This window comes from Lissotriton vulgaris, chromosome 3_1, assembly GCF_964263255.1.
Source record: "Lissotriton vulgaris chromosome 3_1, aLisVul1.2, whole genome shotgun sequence".
NCBI classification, from domain to species: domain Eukaryota; kingdom Metazoa; phylum Chordata; class Amphibia; order Caudata; family Salamandridae; genus Lissotriton; species Lissotriton vulgaris.
Genome location: NC_141689.1, coordinates 1079484957 through 1079507315, shown reverse-complemented (window position 1 = coordinate 1079507315; position 22359 = coordinate 1079484957). Strand labels below are relative to the sequence as shown.

Here is a 22359-nt window from a genome sequence, read left to right as displayed (position 1 = left end):
GCACTGGTGATCAGGTCACTGCGCTCCAGAAAAGAACCGGGACCCAACGGCATTCCGGTGGAGCTGTACAAGCTCAAGGCAGACACCGTCGCCGCACCACTGAGGGATATGTTCGTGGCGGCCCGTGAGGCCGGCGAGCTCCCGCTTGATCAACGTTTGGCCACTATTGTGGTCATTCACAAAGAAGGGAAACCTCGAGACCTGTGCCGATCGTACCGTCCAATTTCCCTTTTGAACGCCGAGCCGAAAATCTTGGCGAAGCTACTGGCTAACCGACTTGTGGGAGTGATCGCGGACTTGGTTCACCCGGACCAGTCCGGTTTCATCCCGCACCGTAACACGGCCCTTAATCTTCGTAGGCTCCATGCGGTCATGGCGCGGGCGCATTTGCTCACAGTACCGACGGTGCTTGCCTCACTTGACGCAACAATGGCGTTCGACTCGCTTGAGTGGAACTACCTCTGGGCTGTGCTTGCTAAATTCGGGTTTGGGCCTTATTATATCAACTGGGTCCGGCTCCTCTACTCTTCCCCGCTTGCCAATGTGACTGTGAACGGTCGTCTGTCCGCCTCATTCTCCTTGCGCAGGGGTATTAGACAGGGCTGCCCGCTGTCGCCGCTCCTATTTGCTCTAGCTCTTGAGCCGCTAGCTGCGTGGATCCGGGTGCATCCCGACGTTGCAGGTATCACGTGGTCGCCGGGCTTGGAAGATCGCGTATCGCTCTATGCCGACGACATCCTTTTATATCTTACCTCTCCCTGCCAGTCCTTGATTGTGGCATTTGATATGCTGGGCACTTTTGGTGGTTACTCGGGCCTGGTCATCAACTGGTCCAAGTACTCCCTCTATGTACTGTGTGGTGACACTCCGCGCCTCCCTCGCGGCTGTGCTATACAGATTTCGCAACAGGGATTCAAATACCTGGGCATCTATATTTCAAAGGATGCCCGTATACGTTACGCTAATAACTTGCTCCCTCCTTTGACGCGGCTGCGGCGAGACGTGGAGGGCTGGAAGAGATTGTCGATATCCCTACTGGGCCGGGCGGCATTGTTTAAAATGATGTCCCTGCCTCGGTTTCTCTATGCGCTCCAGAACACACAAGATCCAGTGCCGGCCAAATACTTCGGAGAGGTTGAGAGCCTGCAGCGTACCCTGTTGTGGGATGGTAGGCCGCGGATCTCTATTGCCAAGCTGACTATACCGTGGTACGATGGAGGCATCGCCCTGCCTAACACATGTCGTTACTACTGGGCGTCCCAGCTTTCGGCAGTTAACCACGGTCTTTACGGACCGGCAGTCAATCCTGGATACGCCATGGATCGCTGGCTCATGAATGATGGGAATTATTATAGGGCGTTGTACTCTAGATCTCTGGATCGGAAACTAACTGGACCCACTAGGACGGCGGTGCATCTGTGGAGGGCGGTGACCAAGACTCTGGGTTGGCAGGGCAAGCTCACCCTGGCAACTCCCCTATACGGTTCTGACCTGCTTGGGAAACTGTGGCACTCCAAAGGGTTCGACAGGTGGGACCTCATCGGTATCTCTAGGGTTGTAGATATGATGGCTAGAGGGGAGGTTAAATCTTTTGATGCACTGCAGGCCGAGTTCCAATTGGATAAAACAGAATACTTTCGTTACGCACAGCTTCGGCATGCTCTCACATCTTCTATGCCAGTGGGAGAGAAAGTGCCTGAATCATCCCCGCTTGAAGATAGGGTACTGGACGGCCATATGCCAGATAGTGCCATCTCCTTGATCTACAAAAAGCTTATTAATGCGCGGACTGACCTGCTGGTGAAACTGAGAGACCTTTGGGTGAATGACGGGATTGAGATGGATGATGAGGAATGGCAGTCCGCGGTCTCCTCCCCTAAGGAGGTGGCGATCTCTGCCAGGCTAAGACTTGTTCAGTTGAAGATACTCCACAGGGTTTATATCACAGGCCCAAGGCTGATTCATATAGGACTCTCCCAAGATGGACTATGCAGGAGAGGATGTGGCGTATTGGCCACCTTTATGCACATACTCTGGGAGTGTCCGGCAGTGGCCTCGTACTGGGGACGCGTGCATTAGGTAATGAGAGCTGTTACCGGTGTGACCCTGCATGCGGAGGCCCGGCGCTGCCTTCTTAACGTTTGGGGCCCGACTGATTATAATGTGGCTCAGACCCGTTGGGTCACCCTGGGCAATATGATAGCCAAGAGAGACGTTGCCCAGAAGTGGGGTGCTTCAACTTCCCCCACAGTTGGCCTGTGGAAAACCAACATGGATTGGTGCATGCTCCGTGAAAAGACTGTTTACATGGCCCGGGAGAAACCCAAGATGTGGGGGTTGATCTGGGGAGCATGGAACTCGTATTGGGGAGACATCTGTGCACCCCCCGAGACGGCACAGCCTGAGGTCCGCCTTTCCCCGTAGCTCCCCCTTCCCTAGGTTCCACGTGTTGTATCCTGTGTCTTTGCTCCCCGTCCATCTGTTTGTCATGCAACCTGTTGTTTGTGGGATGTGCATACCCCGCCCCTCCCCGTGATATGTGCCTAGAATATCCTTTTGGCCCTCAGCCTTGTTTTTCTTTTCACTTTCTTCCTTCTGTTCCTTCCTCTCTTTAGCTATTTCTCTATTTCTGGACTCTGTTTATATTTATTGTTCTTTTAGTATTCTTCATTATAAAATTAAACCTGACTGCTCCTGTGCCTTGTTCCTGATTTGAGATAAGATACTGCCTGGCCTCCGGGATGTCAGCTAAATAGCGGTGTACTTTGTTTTGATAAATAAATGTTTTCCCCCCCAAAAAAAATAATAATAATAGACGAGTTCATGCCCATATCCTACGCTCTCCGACTAGAACTTTAATGCTTGAGAAGTCTAGACCACATAAACTGCTCACTGTGGCTCTTGCACGACGTTTGAAAGACATCAACAGATTTCAAACATCACATATAAGGACTTTTTTTTGGGCTACTCTTTTTCGTTATAAAGACGGCACACCATTGGTGGATTCTCTATGAACATTTGAGGATCCCCCCCCCCCCTTACATAGCTAAGCCTTGAAGAAGTTATGAATGTAACAAAGCATGTGTTGGCTGTCATGTCTATTTCACTGTGCTATTTATTCTGTTCTTCCAGAAACAAGAGCTGGACCTTGAAAAAAAATAACTATAAACCTGAATTGTTTTTGAAAAAAATTATTGTATGAATATATGTACAGTATGTATTGATCAAATGTCACACTGATTATTAAATTTGAGAGAACCCCCAGTACAAATCAAAATATGGTCATAGCCTGTGATTTGAGGTATCAATATTTGTCACCGTTAGTCACATCCACTTCTGGTTCCATGCATTTGTAGAGGTTTATTTGATTTTTAAATTATGTTCATTTTTTATCATCGTATTGCGTGTAAGTGTAGAATTCGATTCAGTTTTCGATTTCAAAAAGCTTAAAATAGTCTCCAACATTATACACTATTTTGTAAGGAACAAATGATGGACAGAATGCTGAAGAATGCAAAAATGTACCCACAGGGTCTAATCCATCGTTCTTTGGCACACCACGCTACCCCAGTTTGGACCCAGGGATATGCAAATCAGTCTTGACCCTGCACCTCATGGGGACACAGTCAAAACTGAACGCCAAGCCAGGTCCTCCGTAGACCAGCAGGAAGAGTCCTGAGACCTGTTTTGGGGCATCAACCCTCATCAACCAGGCTAGCTTGAATCCACTGGTGCAGTGAGCTCGGGACCCTGCGCCACAGCATCAAAACAATGGATTTAGGCCCAGATCTCTGTATTGGGGTAAATGTTTAACATTGTTAACTGTCCATCAATTGCTCTTTTTGCGTTAGTTGCAGAAGAGGCCACAACTCGTTCCCCTCTGCTCCAATCAAGTCTGTATTGCTGCAGATGCCACTTGAAGGGCTCAAAGATTTGCGAGACTCCTGCTTCACCAGTGCTCCATCAATCTTCCCCCGCTTATAGGTCATGGATTGTCTCATCTCTACTCCTTCTTTCCCAACCTATTTGTACCTGTACACACAATCAAAAAGCCGGTCTTACAATCTGAAGGTTAACAGATAATGATTGAAAAGTACTGTGTATGCATAGAGACTCTTCGGTTTTCTTTGTTTTACACAAAGTATAGTCATACGTGTTAGCCTTTTATTTCAGAGCACAGCCAACCAAGCACACTATTGTGCTGCATGCTGATTGTTATTAACTATATCTCTTGGTGTCAACCTCTCTCGTATGCAGTTGTCATACTTAACAGAATATAAAGTGCCATTTCACAAAAAAAAAAAGGTAGTTGGCAGCCCGTCTTTTGACCGTATCTTTCCTACTCACAAGTGAAAAGAGCCACCATTTTTTACTTAGAAGTATTTGGCAAAGCTACTTTGCTTGTCCCCTGGATTTTCACTATCAGTATCGGCCTGCACCCCAAAGTGTACTGCTAGGACATCCTAGGCACAGCCCAACAAACACAACTACATCTCTTCAAGATTATCTCAATCCCCAAGGTCAATGGGGCGAAATGGAGTGTGGGGGGTGTTATCCACTCCATATCTCAATATTTGAAATCAAGGGACAGCTAGGAAACCTCTGCTCTGTTCCAGCTAACATTCATCAGACAGCCACTTCAAACTGAATTAGCTATGATTCTATATTTGTGGTGAGCCTGGGAGCACTATGACCTGTTATACATCAAACAAGATAAATGGTTTCAACTCCGAAGAGCTGCCCAGGGAGGCCAGCCAGCAACTCACGGGTAGGGACGGCTGGCTCCATGGGACATATTAAAGGTATTGTTGTAGCAGAAGGAGACCTTTAATGTGTCCCATGGAGCCAGCCGTCCCTACCCGTGAGTTATTGTTGTAGCAGAAGGAGCACACTTCCCACCGGAGGAAGGTGGCGGATTGAAGACACCACGGAGAGGACGAACTCCTGGGAGCTCCGGACCTGCGAGCTGACTGCTTCTCGAGAGACGCGTAAAAGCTGGTACTTGCTAAACGCTGAATGTCACCAAGAAACGTTTGGATGTTTATAGCTGGGAAAGTGCTAAACAAGACGGCGGCGTGCAAGGAGTAAAGTTTCTGGGGGAAAAAAAACTCAAAGCCCCTGTCAGAGAGTGCATGAAGAGAAACGGAAGAAATATAATTTAATGAATAAGGCTGAAAGTTAAGTCCGCCTACCTGCCGCAGCGTGGTATTGTGCTGTATCGGATTCCTTTGCCTTTTCGCGTGGGACCTTGACACTTACCTGATTGCTATCGTGGAAAGGCGGAAAGTGGAAAGCGGAGGGCGGCAACGGCGGCAGCTGTGGGCTGTTTAGAACAGACTGCATCGACAGTCAAGGCGAAAGCAGAGCGCTGGTGGAAAAAAGCGGCAGCAGCAGTGGCAGGGGATGGAATTGTAACGTTGGAGCGGAGTGCTCGTTTGCTTCAAGTACAGGTACATTCTATGCTCGGCTTTGAGGGGCTAAAGATCCAAGTTAAAGCCTAAGAAACCTATCAGGCTAATAAGGTTACCGCAAATTTAAAGAGAAAGATACTGAGCCTGTTTGCCTGCTTGTTCACTGAGCATTACTATATTCCTATTTCTGAATTGTTTGATTTGGAGGATATCACAAAGAGACTTTGATTATAATTGCAATTGTAAAAACTTTAACAGATATCAAGACACAAAAAAAAAGGGTGCTCTAAGTCACAGGTACAGACCTGCCTGTCCACCCACCTGCTATATAAAGAATTTTTTCTCTGTTGAGCTTTGCTCAGATTGCCAGGTTCCAGGTGAGGGATTTGTAACTTGGCGGCCGTGGGGACACAGGATTACCTCAGGTTTGACGGCTTTTGGATTTAAGAATATCAGCATTAAATTGAATTGATGGCGCCCAAGCACACTAGGGGCAGAGCTAATAGAGGTACTCCCCGGAAAGATGGAAGGGATGGGGCGATTTCACCAACATTTAAAGCAATCTCGCCAGCAGTGGTAGCAAGGACGCCACGCTTAACGGAAAAGCAAAAAACAGTTCAACAACCTTTGGTTACACTAACTAATGCCAGAGCAATAGCAGTGAGTGCTAAAAATAAAGATGAAGAAGAGCCAAGGCATTTATGAAGGTAGCGGAATGTCTACTGATATAACTACTGACACTACTAAATCAAACTCAGCTGAAAAGACAGATACGGGGACCTGTAGTGATGTAACCAAGGAGAATAGGCCAGTGCTTAATGAAACCAATGAGACTAATGGGGACAAAGTACAGGCTATGGAAACTACTACGGTCATTACTGCCAAACCTGCTCAACAACCTCCTCAAACTCTACCGATATTAGATTTGACTACAGGCGATGTGCATATCAATGGGAGAACTGATAAATCTGGCTGTAGTAATGACGATACTGAAACAGACATTTCTTGAGGATAATACTGATGACGAGGAATATGAGGAAATTATTGAAGGAGGAAACAGAGCAAAAGCTGCAGAAAAAGATATGGATTATAATTCTGTCCATCTAAAGGGTAGTAAATCCTCCGCCTTCAAAAAAAAAAAGGGGGGAAGACTAAAATAAAAGCTAAGAAAGGGGGGGGTGGAATTTGAATCGCGCAGCTTTAATACCCACATTAACTTCGACCTTGGTCGGAGGGAACTTGAATAAAGACCAGAGCCCTTTAAGCAAATGGATCCTAGTAAAGAAAAGAGGGGCTAAAAACGTACCAACGACTCTCTCCGGTAACAACTTTATTGCAGAAATAAGCCTTGAAGATAATTTAAAAAATCTGCAAAATCCACAAAACGTGCAAAATACTTTGCTAGAGAAAGTGGCTCTACAACTCTCGGATAAGGATCCACCAATACCTGCTAGGGCTGCTCCCCTCGCTCCTGCGAATACAATACTTACGAAGAACATGACGGATGGTACTATGGGTGACATAGCAACGAGGCAGAAGGATAAACTTCCCGTACCTAAATCCCCTCATAGGGACGTACCGGCAGGATACAACTGTTCTTTTTCTCCCTTACAAGACACGGCTAACACTTCATCCTTGGATCTAATTCTAAAACCATTAATGGCTCATCGCCAAGAAGTGCAGGAAAACTTTCTACAGCTAAGGGAAGATAATCATAAAATGCACAGTTGCCTGCAGGAAGTCACAAATAAATTAAGCGGGGTAACAAAAGAAGTAGAGGAAATACAGCAAAAGGTCGTTGAGGTTGAGGAAACTTTAACTGCTACTACGGTATCAACAGATCAACACACCGAAGAAATTTAGGTCCTGCAGAATAAGGTGGAGGATCTGGAAAATCGGCAGAGGAGGCAGAACCGGAGACTTTTTGGGATTCCGGAAAGCTCGGAAGGATCAGACGCAAGGGCCTATCTAGTGAAAATATTGCAGAGGGCATTCCCGGACTTATCCGATTGGGACTGGGACTCGCAAGTGCAGCGGGCACATAGACTTCCCATTAATCCCAGAACCCATGAGAGTAAATACCCGCGGCCCTTTATGATCTATTTCGGCAATTTTCTGTTGCGACAAGCTATCTCAATAAAAGCTAAACCTAGAACCCCTGTGACAATTGATAACTTAATCATTTTTGTAAAATCTGATTTGAGCAAGATTACTATGGACAAGAGATGGGGTTTACGTAAATTGATTGATCCTCTTAAATCACGTGGAGCCACAGTATATCTCTAGGAACCTGCTCGACTTAAAAGTAATAAAGTCAGGACATACTCATTACTTTTACGATGTAAAAGAGGCTGAACAATTTCTCTCAAAAATGGACTCAGAGTTAAAATGAGGGGGAAGGAATTAGAAATTTCATATGTGAAGTTACTGATGGTGGCAACTAAGGCTGCTACTTTTTGACGAATTCTTGGGTATTTCTTTGGTTTTTGAGTATTGAGGTAGGAGAATATGTAATCAGCACGGAGGGAGGGAGCTCCTGGGGAACCCTCTCTGAAAGGCTTCCTCTAAATCGGCAGCAGAAGACAGAGGGAGGCTTCTGGGTAGGTACAGGGGGGAGGGAACCAGCTCTCCCTGGGGCAGGTACGGGAGGACTGTGGGGGGAGGTTGGGAGGGGGGGGGGAAGAGGGTGGGACGAGTTCTGCGGGGTAGGGAAGGGCTCGTGGGGGGTAGGGAGGTTTGTAAGGAAAGAAAAATTATTGCAAGAGGTAATAAAGGACAGCTTAAACAAAATAAAATACAAATGAATATGCAGTACGTTATGTTGAGTAGATACCATTATTGTTTGAATCAACTTAAAATATACAATGTCAATTCTTAGATGTCTCGCTTGGAACGAAGCAGGTCTTAATAGTCAGCAAAAACGTAGACTAGTTCAAGAAGAGCTATACATGTATAAACCTCATCTGGCTAGGATTTCTGAAACACACATTGGATTTAAAGACAGGAAATTACTGAGTCAACTAGGTTATGACCTTATTGTTTGTTCTACACTAGGTGCCTCCATCAGGGGAGTGGCCATATTAAAGAAAAAGCAATTCATGCTAGATATTATAAGGACTGCTGCTGATCCAAAAGGCAGATGGGTGTTAGCACAAGTTTAATATGAGAACATTAAATATGTATTTGGTGTTGTTTATGGGCCTAATATAGACGAACCGAACATGTTGGACTCATTAAATGTAGAACTTCTTGAATGGGAGGGTGAACTGTTAATAATGGGGGATTTTAACTGCGTGATGAACTATGCTGAGGACTCTACTAGGCAAGCTTCTTCATCGCGGATGCGTAAAGTAAGGGCTGCCATAATGGAACTAAGCCGCATACATAATTTGAAGGATGTATCGAGAACTATTCACCCCAATGTAGCCGGGTTTACATATTATTCACATCCTCATAAGCTTTGCTCTCGAATTGATTTAGCCTGGACTACTGACAGAATCATTTAATGATGTATTATTGAACTATGCCCTAGAATAACCTCAGACCACAATCCTATACTCTCGACAATAAAGATTGGCAGCATTAGGAAAGACGCACGCAGTTTTACATTCCCAAGATATTTAATATCAGATCCTCTATTTACGTCACAATTGAAAGCACATATAAAAGAGTTTATAGAAATAAACTTGAACTCGGCCGCAATCATATCAGTATGGAAAGCGTGTAAGGCTAGTGTAAGGGGCTTTGCCCAGCAATATGTATTTCGGAAAAATGCAGAAATATGCAACACTCTCAAACAATCTAACCTACATATATTGTCATTGGGAAAAAAATTAGCACTAGCCCTCCGGCAGGGGGCATCTAATAATGACATCGCTCAGATTAGATTAGAACTAGTTGATTTACAATCAGAGACAAAAAAATACCTGCGAGAGAAGAGTAGCGCCAGAATGCATAAATTCCACTTGTCTCAATATGAAAGTGGAGATAGAATTGGCAAAGTCCTAGCATATAAGGTTGCAGACCAGAAAGCTAAAACTAAAATCAAATCAATTAAGGGCATGGACTCTATTATGTACCATCAACAAGATGAGATTCTAGAACAATTTGCCAAATATTATCACAATTTATATACCCCCGAAAATCGCCCAATTAAAGAAGATATCATGTCTTATTTGAGAGTCTATTTGAATGGAGACTATGAAAAAGAAGCAGTCAATCTCCTTAGCTCTGAGATTACACTAGACGAGATCAAAACGGCTTTCTTTTAACTTCCTCTGGGCAAAGCCCCTGGGGAAGATCTGCTTCCCATTGAACTTTATAAGATTGGCTCTGAATAACTTTTTCCTTTATTTAAGTTATTAGTTGATTCAATGGGGGAAACTGGGATTGCCCCTCCTTCATGGCGAACAGCGAAGATAATTTTTTTCTGAAAAAACAAAAACCTGTAGAGGAATGCAGGTCATACAGGCCGATATCTTTGATTAATGCAGATGCGAAAGCGTTTGCTAAGATTCTAGCAAACCGTCTGGCACCCCTTATGCCAGAACTTGTTAACATGCAACAGCACGGGTTTGTTATGGGCAGAGACACAACGGCCCACGTCAATATGGCCATTACGGCCTTTGATATAGCCAACACTAACTACACCCCACTCGGTATGATTCTTCTTGATGCTGAAAAAGCGTTTGACCGAGTGGGGTGGGAGTACCTATGGGCTGTGCTCGATGCATATGGTATTAAGGGTAGATACCTTGGCTGGATCCAGTCATTATACGATCACCCAATGGCCACGATTAATTATGCGGGCAAAAGCTCTGCATCATTTTCAATAGAAAGAGGAACGAGGCAGGGGTGCCCTTTGTCGCCCCTGCTATTTGCTTTGTCATTGGAACCCTTTCTTAATGCTTTGTTAATATCTAGCGATATTATTTCTTTCAATCACAAGGGAAACAGCTTAAAAATCACCGCGTATGCGGATGATATCGCTGTATTTACTACTGATGTGTCCAAAGCTGTTCCGGCTCTAACTAAAGAGGCAGAAAGAGTCGGTAAGGTATCCGGCTATAAACTAAACGCTAAAAAACTCAGGTTGTCGCAAACTATAGGCCAGCAGGAATAGTATCAGGTATATGTAAGAACGCTACCTATCTTGGTGTTAAGATCTCGGCCAAGTTAGAAGACGTAATAACCCTCAATTAGGACTTGCTTCTTAAAGAAACTGCGGCATCTTTAAAAAAATGGCACAAGATTCCATTAAGCCTTGTAGGTCTCCTTAACTTCATAAAAATGAAAATTCTACCTAAAGTTCTTTACCTATATAGATCAATCCCTTTGCGTCTTAATATTGTTTTTTTTTTTTTAAAACTCGATGGAATATGTAGTAGCTTTATTTGGGGCTATAAAAAAGCGCAAAGAGCTCTTAATCAGCTGAAGCTCCCAATTGACAAAGGGGGTTTAAATTTTCCTGACTTCAGACTTTACTTTTTTTCCTCTTTTATTGGCCGTTTGCGGAGTTTACTATGCACTGAAAACCCTTTTTTCTATCATAAGTTTATGTTAGGTCAAGATAGCAATCAATTTCTTTCTAGAGTAAACGACCCTAACTATCTTAAAAGAGTTAAGTTTAAAACTGCTAGACACACCGCCCAAATTTGGAAACAACTAATGGCACATGAGAAAATCTCCTTTTTTAATGCAGAATTAAGATTATGGGAAAACCCTGGATTACCTGGAATCTTTTCGGATGGGGCAAGAATAGCTTGGACAAGGCACGGCATAATCACACTGGGGGATATGTATGGCACTAAAGTTTTTTTAGGATTTGAAGCACTAAAAAACATATATAAACTGAATGATGGAATGTACTTCAAGTATATGCAAATTCATGATTTTATCGTTCACAAGATGAAAGTCAGGGAAGTTCAGCAATCAGACATTCTTAAATGTGTGTACTCAAAACGGACTAAGTCACTTATTAGTGAAGGTACGATAACTTGAACAAAGATAAAAAAGATGATTGTGGTAAATTGGCTCTTAAATGGTCCAATCGGCTGAGTGTTAACATTTCCGCCAAACAGATCTCTACCACACTCACTCAAATCAATAGAGTGGTGCATTCTTCTAACATTAGGCTTCAAGCATATCGTACGGTTTGTCAACTTTATTACACCCCAGAAAGGATTGCTAGCTGGGCTCTAGAAAATCAGGCTAATGAGCACACCAGGTGCTCTAAATGTTTATTAGAAGCTGCAAACACAGAGCATATGCTTTTTTCATGTCCCGCTTTAACTAACTTTTGGAAAGGACTAGAAATGATACTTAACCTCTTAAGTGCTGCGTCGGGGCGTTGGCCGACGGCAGCACTACCTCCCCAGTGCTGCGCACGACCATTGGACGTCCATTCAGCACTAGTTCCAATGGACAGCGCAGCACTGGGGAGGGATGTTTGCACGCATCGAAGGTGTTAATATGAATTTGCTTGTTTTCCCACCTTTATCTGCTCATCTGATTTTATTAGATATCCAGGATGTGAACTGTCCCAACAGGGACCTTATTTCTATTATTTTTGCTTGTGCCAGACTAACTATTGCCAGATCTTGGATATCGCCAGATCCTCCTCATACAATGGAGTGGTGGAGTCTAGTAAAGGAAATTTACACAATGGAGACTGGCGAGACTAAGGGGTCCTAACTCTGAAGAAAAAAGAGAAAGTCTGGATTAATTTATTTGGATAAGAATTGGGGAAGATGCTGGTTGGCTATTAGAGACATTTTTTGCAAACTGAAAGATCATTGTTTTTCTGTTGTAAATGATGTAATTGGTGTTATCTACTTCTGTTTGTACATATATTGTTTCTATTTATCTCTTGCAATATCAAAAAAAATATTTTAAAAAAAAAAAGCAGAAGGAGCACACAAGGGCTGCATCCGCTGTGTGGCCCTTGCCCTAACCATCTTTTATGCAATTGTCTTTTTAGGAATAAATGGCAAGCAGGACTGGCTTTACTCTTCCAGGGGCTCTAAAATATAACCTTAACTGGCAAAGAAAAAAGTACTATGACATCTACACTAAAGCATGAATGAAAGTATATAGTATCCAAAAAAAGAAGCTAAAGCTAAATCATTAGCAATAGAATTTATACAATGTTGCAAGTCAACTGAAACAGAAAGCAAGTGGGGTAAGGCAGGGCGAGGGTCAAAGCAAACAAGGGGACACCGCTTACTCCAGAAGACATACCCTGCTGGTTGCAACCGCCATCCTTCCAACTGCCACACAAGCATCTCCAACAAAAACACAAATACAAAAAACAAATGTTATTATTTTACAATGACAACTAGCTGCCCGTCCCGACGTTGTCCGGGTATGAATTGCTGCCGGCCAGTAGTAGATTGTTTTGTAGGATTTCTTTTTGATAGCATTTCTTATCTGTGACAGGCCTGTGAAACGCTCCGATTCACAGTTCACTGCTGATGCACTTAAGAGCGCGCGTTCAGAAGTGTGTGAACTCGAGTTTCCCTACTTTATTTTTACTTGCAATATTATATAGCGTGAACTCGGCAACATGGCATGAGCACAATTTACATTACAGAAGAACACATTCATTTGTGGTAGGCACGGGGAGACAAAGCGATTTGCCTGGAATCACAGGATGCTGAGCTGATTCAGAGATTCGAACGTAGCTCCCCAGCACTAAAGTTCGAACGTAGCTCCCCAGCACTAAAGTTCGCAATTCTAGAACTTGTGGCGGGAGGTGTGTCTAAAAGTGTATGTTGGTGCTGGCCATCAATGAGAGAGACCTGTGCATTTTTCAAATCGGTGGTGAAAAAATATGAGTATGTTCCTGGAGATGTGGGCCGCCGTGCCACCAATGTACTTACCGGTGGGTGGGGGGGGGGGGGGGGGGGGGGGGGGGTAAACACCCATTATTCCGCAACTTTCTTTTCGCATACCATCACTCCGCATACTTTCATTACGAAACTACCATGACTCCACAATGACATAACGCATGGCATTACATTTTATATGCTTTTACCAAGCATACATTTACAACGAAATTTGTTGTAAATGCATGAATGGTAAAAGCATGTTTTTTTTTAATGTTTGGATACGGTAAGTATGGGTATAGGGGTGTATGTTTTGGGGTACTGAGGTATACGTTTTGGGGTGTTTAAGTATTTCAAGGGTTCAGATATAGTTTTGGGTTATGGGGTACAGGGGCGGGTTCAGGGCTAGGTTGGGGTTTAGGGGTACAGGGGTATTTTAGGGTTCATGGGTAGGTTTGGGTTTTGAGGTACAGGGTTTTTTTTAGGGTTCAGCGCTAGGTTTGGGTTTTGCGGTACAGGGGTATTTTTAGGGTTATGGGGTAGGTTTGGGTTTTGGGGTACAGGGTATATTTATAGGGTTAAGATGGGCTAGTGTTTAAGGGTGTTGGGGTATTTTAAGGGAGTGGGTGGACACCTGGAGCTGGAATCTACAGAACCTGGAAGAAAAAACAATGAAATATTGGGCACAACGCTCTTTTTTTTCCATAATCCCGCACAAGCCCACAGCACATGATATGAGACATAGCATGAAGGGTGGAATGTATCACATGCCGCCAGCGTTTGTCACGCCCCCAGCACACGCCCACAGCACAACGCAGACACGCCCACAAGGGACTACTTTTCTGGCCCAGTTTTTTTACCTTTTAAATGTATATGGTGGGCGTCTGCATAGCCTATGTCCTTCTGCTGCAACTGCCCTTTCCAACTCTGATTTAGTTGTTATGATTGGTGCTGTGGTTCCTGAGATTACCCGCCTCAAAGGTTTGGGCTCTCTCTTTATTATATTAGTATAGATTAAAGCTGCATAAATTCTAACAATCTAACCCAGTACTTTATGCAAAAGGGATACATCAAGTCCACCAATTACTTCACAATGGACTCAAGTGGTAGCAAACGTCTAGGACTCAAAAGGGGTTTAGCGCTCAAAATCATACATTCAATTTAAGCGTGGAAAACGCTCTTGCACTCTTTAAGCAGAATTTCTGTGGGGCAGAACATGGTTGCTAGTAAACACAAGAGTGTTTTGTGTTAGTCACAACTGCACACACCAGGCTTACTATCAGAAGAGAAGTGTTAATTTAAAGCGAGTCACTAAACAATAATAAACAGCTATTCCTGGATAGAATTATTTGGAGCTTAAAAGCTACACCAACGTTCTGAAACTAATCAACAATGAAGATCAAAATTTATTGTTGAGATTTATTTAGAAAAAAAAACTGGCCAAACATTGTGAATCGGTAGTGACCAATGTAGGAAGCAATTGGGAAGGTGATCAAATGTTTTAAGAACAGTCAATCACCAATGACTAATGTAAAATGTCAGGAAGTAACTAGGCAGCACACTATGAACAATCTACATTTCTAGGCACTTATGGCAGTCCCATTCGGCAAAATCGAGTAAAGATGTCTGGCAAAAAGCCCCTTTTTCAGAGGCCCATTGGGCATTGCACCACGGACCCTACGAGGAGGTCATCCAATGATAAAGCACCTGTATCCCTAAGGGTGGGTGAGGGATCTTGCTTAGATATTTTCTATATCCCCATCCAGCCAGAGATAGGTTACACAATTGGTGTCACCCATAACGCTGCTTAGGAAAAATACATGTTTTTCTTAATCATCACAGGCACAGCAACACATCCTATGGGTGGTTTGTGGTCTTTGGGGCGCTACACATATTTGCCAAAGGGTTTTGGGTGGAGGCACGCAACTGGCAGGCAGCTAGCACTACTATTGTTAGATCAACCTTTGCAGCTCAGTGACTTCCCTAGCCACTGAAAGGACACTGGTCTTTAGCAGAGTTCGGAAAAGGCAGGAGGCTGTGCCTTGAGAGGTTCTTACTCAAACTGGTCTTCTAAATGGAACTACAGTAATCTAGGCATATAACCTCTGTTGGTTCACAGAAAACAGGTTAGGAACCAGTGTTCTATGACATTGGTATTTTTGCTTCATTTAAGGGGTATATGTATCAGTCTCCCTCAGCTGACAAAGTAATACTAGACTGAACACTTATTAGCAGGGCAACTACAAGACCAATTTTGGTTACCGTAGGTGAAGGAGCAAGCCAGTCGGGGCTTTAGGGAAAGGATGAAGCTTAATCTTGCCAGTGTGAGTGTTCTTCAGCCAGCATTTTCCAAAATAAAGGGGATTGGTCACAAGTTGTACTCCGCATAGACCACAGATGTGTGGGAGTTCACTTTCTGAATCACACCACAGTGAGCTGCAATAAGGTCTATAACTAGAATGCACTTCAGAGTTTTTTCTCAGGAGACCAATGAAAGTAGAGAGGCTAATATCCCAAACCTTTCCTTTATGTTGAATACACGGCTTTCTTGACAGCGTATTGCCAAAGGGACTTCTAACTATGAAAAGGATTTACCTCGGGTCCCAGTGATTCCTAAAGGTCTGTTCTTATGTTGACAAGAAAGAACATTTCACATCTTCTGTGAATGCATGATGGCACCTGTACCAAACCCTGAAGGAGACTGAGGGTGTGTAGCTACAGGGTAATTTTAGTCTATTTTCAGACTGGTGGTGAATATAATCTACTACCATTTCAGTCCTAGTTACATTTGCGTTCTTTTGTAGGGCTTAACTATGCGCTTTGACAGGGTTTAGTGCCTTTTTCCGTTTTCTCGGGCCTACAGGCCCGAAAGCTAGAGAGAAGCCATTTTGTATTTCTGCCTCGACTCTCCGAGGCGCTTGCAGGATAAAGGTAGTGTTTAGAATTCATCCTGTTCGCTAGAGAGGAACCGGTCAAGACTGGCCCTTATCGAAGGAATGTGTTCGTCTCCCTGGCTCTAGAGACAATACGCAGGTGGCCACTGTGGAAGGCGAGGGGAGCCTGGGACTGGTACAGGAATTCGGTGGGAGTCGGCCTAATACCAGAATTTTCCATAGAGAAAGTGAGCTCTATATTATCAAGGAGCAAGTAGAGAGGAGAGAGAGAGAGCGGCGTGTGGAGTAGACAGAAGAAGTTGGTCGAAAGGCTGGTGCATAGAGATTGATACCATCAGCTAATTGAAATCCTGAAACAAAGAAGGAGAGTGATTGAGAATCCTGTAGTGACATCATACAGGAGTGGCAGAGACTAAGTCCAGAAGAGGGTTGGAGTATCTTGGAACCATGGCAGCGTAGAGGTGCAGACGTGTATTCGTGAGCCATAGAGGGAGAGCAGAGTCCCGAACATATTTTAAGACAAAGCGAGAGAGAGGGATCAGCTCCGCTGCTGAAATGGAAAGACAGACGTCGAAGGTAAGGCGTTCTGAGCTTAGTGTAGAATACATATAACCATTCATTTCTATCCCCTTTTAGGTTATAGGTAGCGACTAATTTAATTCATGTGTCTTTTGCTCATTCTGTCATGCTTGATTGTAGAATAAAGACTTAATGATAAATCTTTGAATGTTGTTTTTATGAATGAGTTTAACCTTTCCTTTTAACCAATTGCCGACGTACAGAAGGATGGGATACGCCCTTCTGCAAAGGTAACTGATGATGAGGGGAGAGTGTGAACTTCATTTGGGAAATAACTCTTAAAGGTGAATCCCCATTAGTATAGATAGTCGGGTGACGTTAAAGATATATCGTCGGAAGACGTTAAAGATATATCGTCGGGTGACGTTAAAGATATATCGTCGGGTGACGTTAAAGATATATCGTCGGGTGACGTTAAAGATATATCGTCGGGTGACGTTAAAGATATATCGTCGGGTGACGTTAAAGATATATCGTCGGGTGACGTTAAAGATATATCGTCGGGTGACGTTAAAGATATATCGTCGGGTGACGTTAAAGATATATCGTCGGGTGACGTTAAAGATATATCGTCGGGTGACGTTAAAGATATATCGTCGGGTGACGTTAAAGATATATCGTCGGGTGACGTTAAAGATATATCGTCGGGTGACGTTAAAGATATATCGTCGGGTGACGTTAAAGATATATCGTCGGGTGACGTTAAAGATATATCGTCGGGTGACGTTAAAGATATATCGTCGGGTGAATCGTCGGGTGACGTTAAAGATATATCGTCGGGTGACGTTAAAGATATATCGTCGGGTGACGTTAAAGATATATCGTCGGGTGACGTTAAAGATATATCGTCGGGTGACGTTAAAGATATATCGTCGGGTGACGTTAAAGATATATCGTCGGGTGACGTTAAAGATATATCGTCGGGTGACGTTAAAGATAAGTCTTACGGGACTATAAATATAGCGTTAAAGAGATAGTCGGGTGACGTTAATATAAGAGGAGGCAATTATAGGACAAGATATGGAATCCAATAGGTGTTAGTGGTATCTTTGATTATACAGGCTTGTAAATAGCTTCTTTTCACTTTCTCAGGTGAGTATTCTAGATATCTTGTAAATAGCAGCCTGAGATGAGTGTTGTTACGTGACGACTGGGTTAGCCACGGTTGGCGAGCTGCCTGTTCTGAGAATCTGGTCGTTACAGGGTGCCATGTTTTACTTTGCATACGCTATTACTGAAAGATAAACCTTCTTGTGAGGGCCTTTGATGCTCCCCCCCCCCCCCCAGACACAAAATACCTCCTCTGTGAAGGAAAAGAAGATAGAGATGATGGCAGTATGTAGGTCAAATCACCTGCGGATGTGGACGGGAATTGTTCTCAGAGGCGCATACGCATCTGAATAAATGGTAGCAAAACCACAGACTGGGCCCACAGATACATGCTTTCAATTCGGGAATTACACCAATTCATCTGTTGAACTTAATAAGGAAGACCGGTAGAGCAATATATTTATTGTACCATATTACTGCAATTTAAAGAGAAACTAAACGCTCAGAGGCACCTACTGGATTTCATGACAGAAGTCAGTGTAAAAACAGATCTTTGTTGCGCAGTAGGACCGTCGCTCCCTAAAAATCTAGGCGCATTAATTGGAAATGAAGCCTACTATTAGGTATACAGCTGCATGGATTTATCACATCAAATTATTATACTGCAGCCCATCTTCCGAGGTGAAACGACAAATGGAGCATCCTGGAAATGCTCCTCACCCATTTAAATAAGTCATTTGTATATGCAAGTGGGTGGAGGGATCAAAAAAGTAAACATTTTTATGATAAAATATTCACACTGGCTGACAGTTTATGACGTTCCAGAAGACAGGAACATAGTTTACAAAAATAAAGTAAGACAATAAGACAATAATCTAATCTTATTGTGCAAGCATAACCACAATATTTGCTTAGTAAATCAAAGCTACTCAACCATACCTGTGCAAGTAATCGGGTGCTTTATTTAGTAAAGTGTAGTACTGCCTCACAAACTCCCGCCCGACAAGCAGGGGACTTGGCTTCTCCATCACCATCTCTTTGGTAGAGAATTTTAAATGCTACAATAAAAGTAAAAATACATATTGAGTACGATGTAACAAAATGTTGAATGATCAGAATACAACCACTGCTCATTATCATCACTAGCAATGAAACTAGAGGCAGAAGACATTAAAGAGTGGTTCTCTCAGCACTCTTACCATGTGAAAATGTATTCACATTACATGTCCAGGCTAGATTTCTGCTATTTACTAAACGACACCGCACACTACAACTCATTCAGTAACACGCAGGGGTTGAGATGTCCCTGCCCTCCAACCTCACAGCTAAGGCCAACTCAGAGGACCCTGGCACACCATGAAAAAAGATCTGTTCCATCTCCAAGACACGCTACTACAGGTATCAAGCCCACCAACATGATTACTCAAAGCCCAAACCTCTAACACAATGCCTTACTGGAACCATCCCCATTCCGGTCCCGTTTCCCAGTTTTTCTTTTTGTTAAGCTCAAATTTTCACCTATTTTATCAAACAGACGAAATGGCCAGAATTTGTGTGTTTACATATTTACGGAAACACCTTGGAATCAGTAAGGGCTCAAAGTATTATTGATGCAATTGTTGTTCTGCCTCTTATAATCAATACAAAGATTTAATACAAACAAACAAAACGTATTCACAGTTATGAGCATCTTTTTGGCTTCCTCCTAACTGTAGCTGATTCTTTTCATAGCCTTATGCATTGAACGGCTGGAGCTGCTTCTCCCAAGAACAAAGCCTCAGAAGGGTGTCACTGGCTTTGTAATACTGGACTATGTAATCTTTAAATGTTTTAATTACATGACACTACACCGCATAAGCTCTTAGAAATCAACAGATTTTCAACAATACAGAGAACTTAAACAGTGCTGTACCCATCTTTGGTCAGATGAAATAAACAAAAAAGAAAAAAACGCAGTACACTGCTGTTTATAGTAGTACTAGCTTTCCCGTCGCGCGTTGCTGCGATCTCAGAATAAAGGAAATGTGAGGAAACTTATGCTAACATTCAATTTGCATAGTCATTTTTATTGAAACTTAATTCATTTTAATATGGTAAACATTTTGAAGTGTTGTTTTAAATCTGTTTATTTATTCTAGTGCTTGTGGATACACGTTTTTTTTTCCGTCTGGTGTGTACACAAATAAATCAGAAGGTTTTCCGAAGCGTGAGCTGACCACATACAGATGTCCATGTGAGAAGGTTAATCAGAAAGGGCCACCTCACATTGGGTGGATGTGTATCCCGATGTCATTGGAATACACCATCTTTGTTAAAATACCCCTCACACACCAAAAGGGCCCTTGGTGTCATGCTTCATCATCGGGGTCTTCCCGTCCCGCTGCGGGGCGGGGCAGTGCTGCGACAAGCGGATACGCTGGAGCACCTTTAGATGGAGGTGCTTTATGTGTTGGGAGTGAGTGTCAGTGGGGTCAGGAGTGATATAAGGTGTGAGTTTAAAAAATACCTGGCCTAGTGGAAAGAAAATTTTTATTAAACACTGGCTGGTATTATTAAAAAAAGTGAAACGGAGAGATAGAGCAGGTTAATGGGCTCTCTCTCCTAAGTGGGTCAACATGTTTCGAGGCACGGGGCCTCTTCGTCAGGACCTAGGGGAGATCCCCCTGTCACTCACTAATGTTTTCTCCACAAAAGTAGAAAAAGGTGTATGTACAAATAGTGAACAAAAAGGACTATGTGAGTAACTACAAATTAATAATTACAACACATATATGCTACCACACTAATAATGTAGTATGCTTATCAATGGGGGGGTCAATGCCTCATGAGCCAGCATAAGACTGAAGGGTATGGTGGGGTATCAGTGTGCCCCTAGCACGCTTGTGCTTCCTCCTTCGTCCGCGGAAGCCGCGGACGAAGGAGGAAGCACAAGCGTGCTAGGGGCACACTGATACCCCACCATACCCTTCAGTCTTATGCTGGCTCATGAGGCATTGACCCCCCCATTGATAAGCATACTACATTATTAGTGTGGTAGCATATATGTGTTGTAATTATTAATTTGTAGTTACTCACATAGTCCTTTTTGTTCACTATTTGTACATACACCTTTTTCTACTTTTGTGGAGAAAACATTAGTGAGTGACAGGGGGATCTCCCCTAGGTCCTGACGAAGAGGCCCCGTGCCTCGAAACATGTTGACCCACTTAGGAGAGAGAGCCCATTAACCTGCTCTATCTCTCCGTTTCACTTTTTTTAATAATACCAGCCAGTGTTTAATAAAAAATTTCTTTCCACTAGGCCAGGTATTTTTTAAACTCACACCTTATATCACTCCTGACCCCACTGACACTCACTCCCAACACATAAAGCACCTCCATCTAAAGGTGCTCCAGCGTATCCGCTTGTCGCAGCACTGCCCCGCCCCGCAGCGGGACGGGAAGACCCCGATGATGAAGCATGACACCAAGGGCCCTTTTGGTGTGTGAGGGGTATTTTAACAAAGATGGTGTATTCCAATGACATCGGGATACACATCCACCCAATGTGAGGTGGCCCTTTCTGATTAACCTATATCCCTGATAAGAGGAGGACGTGCCCACCTCGGTGCCCACTGGCATCACCTCTTCACTCCCCCTTTTGATTTCCTTAGTCCATGTGAGAAGCACAGATTCTCCAAATCTAGTCCACACACTTGCAGCGATTGTCCTTGTGCTTTGATGATGGTCATTGCAAAAGCGAGTCGCACCGGAAACGGTAAACGTTCCGTATTGGAAAGATTAGGAGGGCCCTGGGGGGCCGATATTTAACAAATTTTGCCAGAAACCGTCGCAGGAGTGTACTCAACAACTTCCGATCGCATGACACTTTGGGATGAATGGTGTAGTAATGCATAAAGGACAAACAGACAGACATACATTCGTTGATAGATAGATATGGAAAAACTAGATGATTAAGAAAGCATCAGGGGGGCATGGCCCGAGTAGGAATGGGGTAGGGAGCTGTTCATCCAAATTACAGGTTCCTGTGGGCCCTAAAGCTTTCATCTGCTCATCTCTGCAGCCCCATCGAAGCCCAGATGTGCTGTGCCAGACTCTCCAACGTGCCAGAAGCCGCTGTGGCCCGAAGATCGCTGCTAGCTCCCTTCCTGGCGAGACCGACATTGATTTGTTCGTCTCGGACCTGGTGGGGAGATTACATTTTGGCCGGGCGGCTGCTACGGAACTGAAGTGATCGCCCAGCTGGGCCACACACAGATGGTGGAGTGCCAGCACCCTGAGCAGTCAGGGAATCCTCTCCCCCTGCTGACACGGTCTGATGTGGCGGCACCCGTGCCCAGGTGAGACGCGCACAGACTGGCTCCCATGATAGGCGCTTGCATTTTTGCTGCCTCAAGGTTCTTGTCGGTGGCCCCGTCACACAGGCAAGACTACAGAGGTGACCCCCAAGCTGCCCTCTCAATTGGAGGTTGGGGATGCCTAACACCTGTTGAGCTTGGGCTGCGAACCCGAGCACGTGCAGGCCTGACATGGAGGAAGTGATCTGCCCCTGCCCGAGGAGAGAGGTGCTGACAGAGGACACTAGGGGCCCCACACGCAC

The 22359-nt window shown here is 44.0% G+C and overlaps 1 protein-coding gene across 4 annotated transcripts in view; it reads right to left on the bottom strand.

Annotated features, from left to right (window-relative positions):
- G3BP2 (G3BP stress granule assembly factor 2) overlaps window positions 1-22359 on the bottom strand; it is a 235108-nt gene that overhangs the window by 196204 nt on the left and 16545 nt on the right. For all 4 annotated transcript variants that reach the window (XM_086961512.1, XM_086961510.1, XM_086961511.1 and 1 more), the window contains exon 2: window positions 18700-18818. In XM_086961512.1, coding sequence (XP_086817638.1) covers window positions 18700-18794 — 95 coding nt within the window. In that variant the 5' untranslated portion in view covers window positions 18795-18818. The remainder of the gene's footprint in view (window positions 1-18699; window positions 18819-22359) is intronic.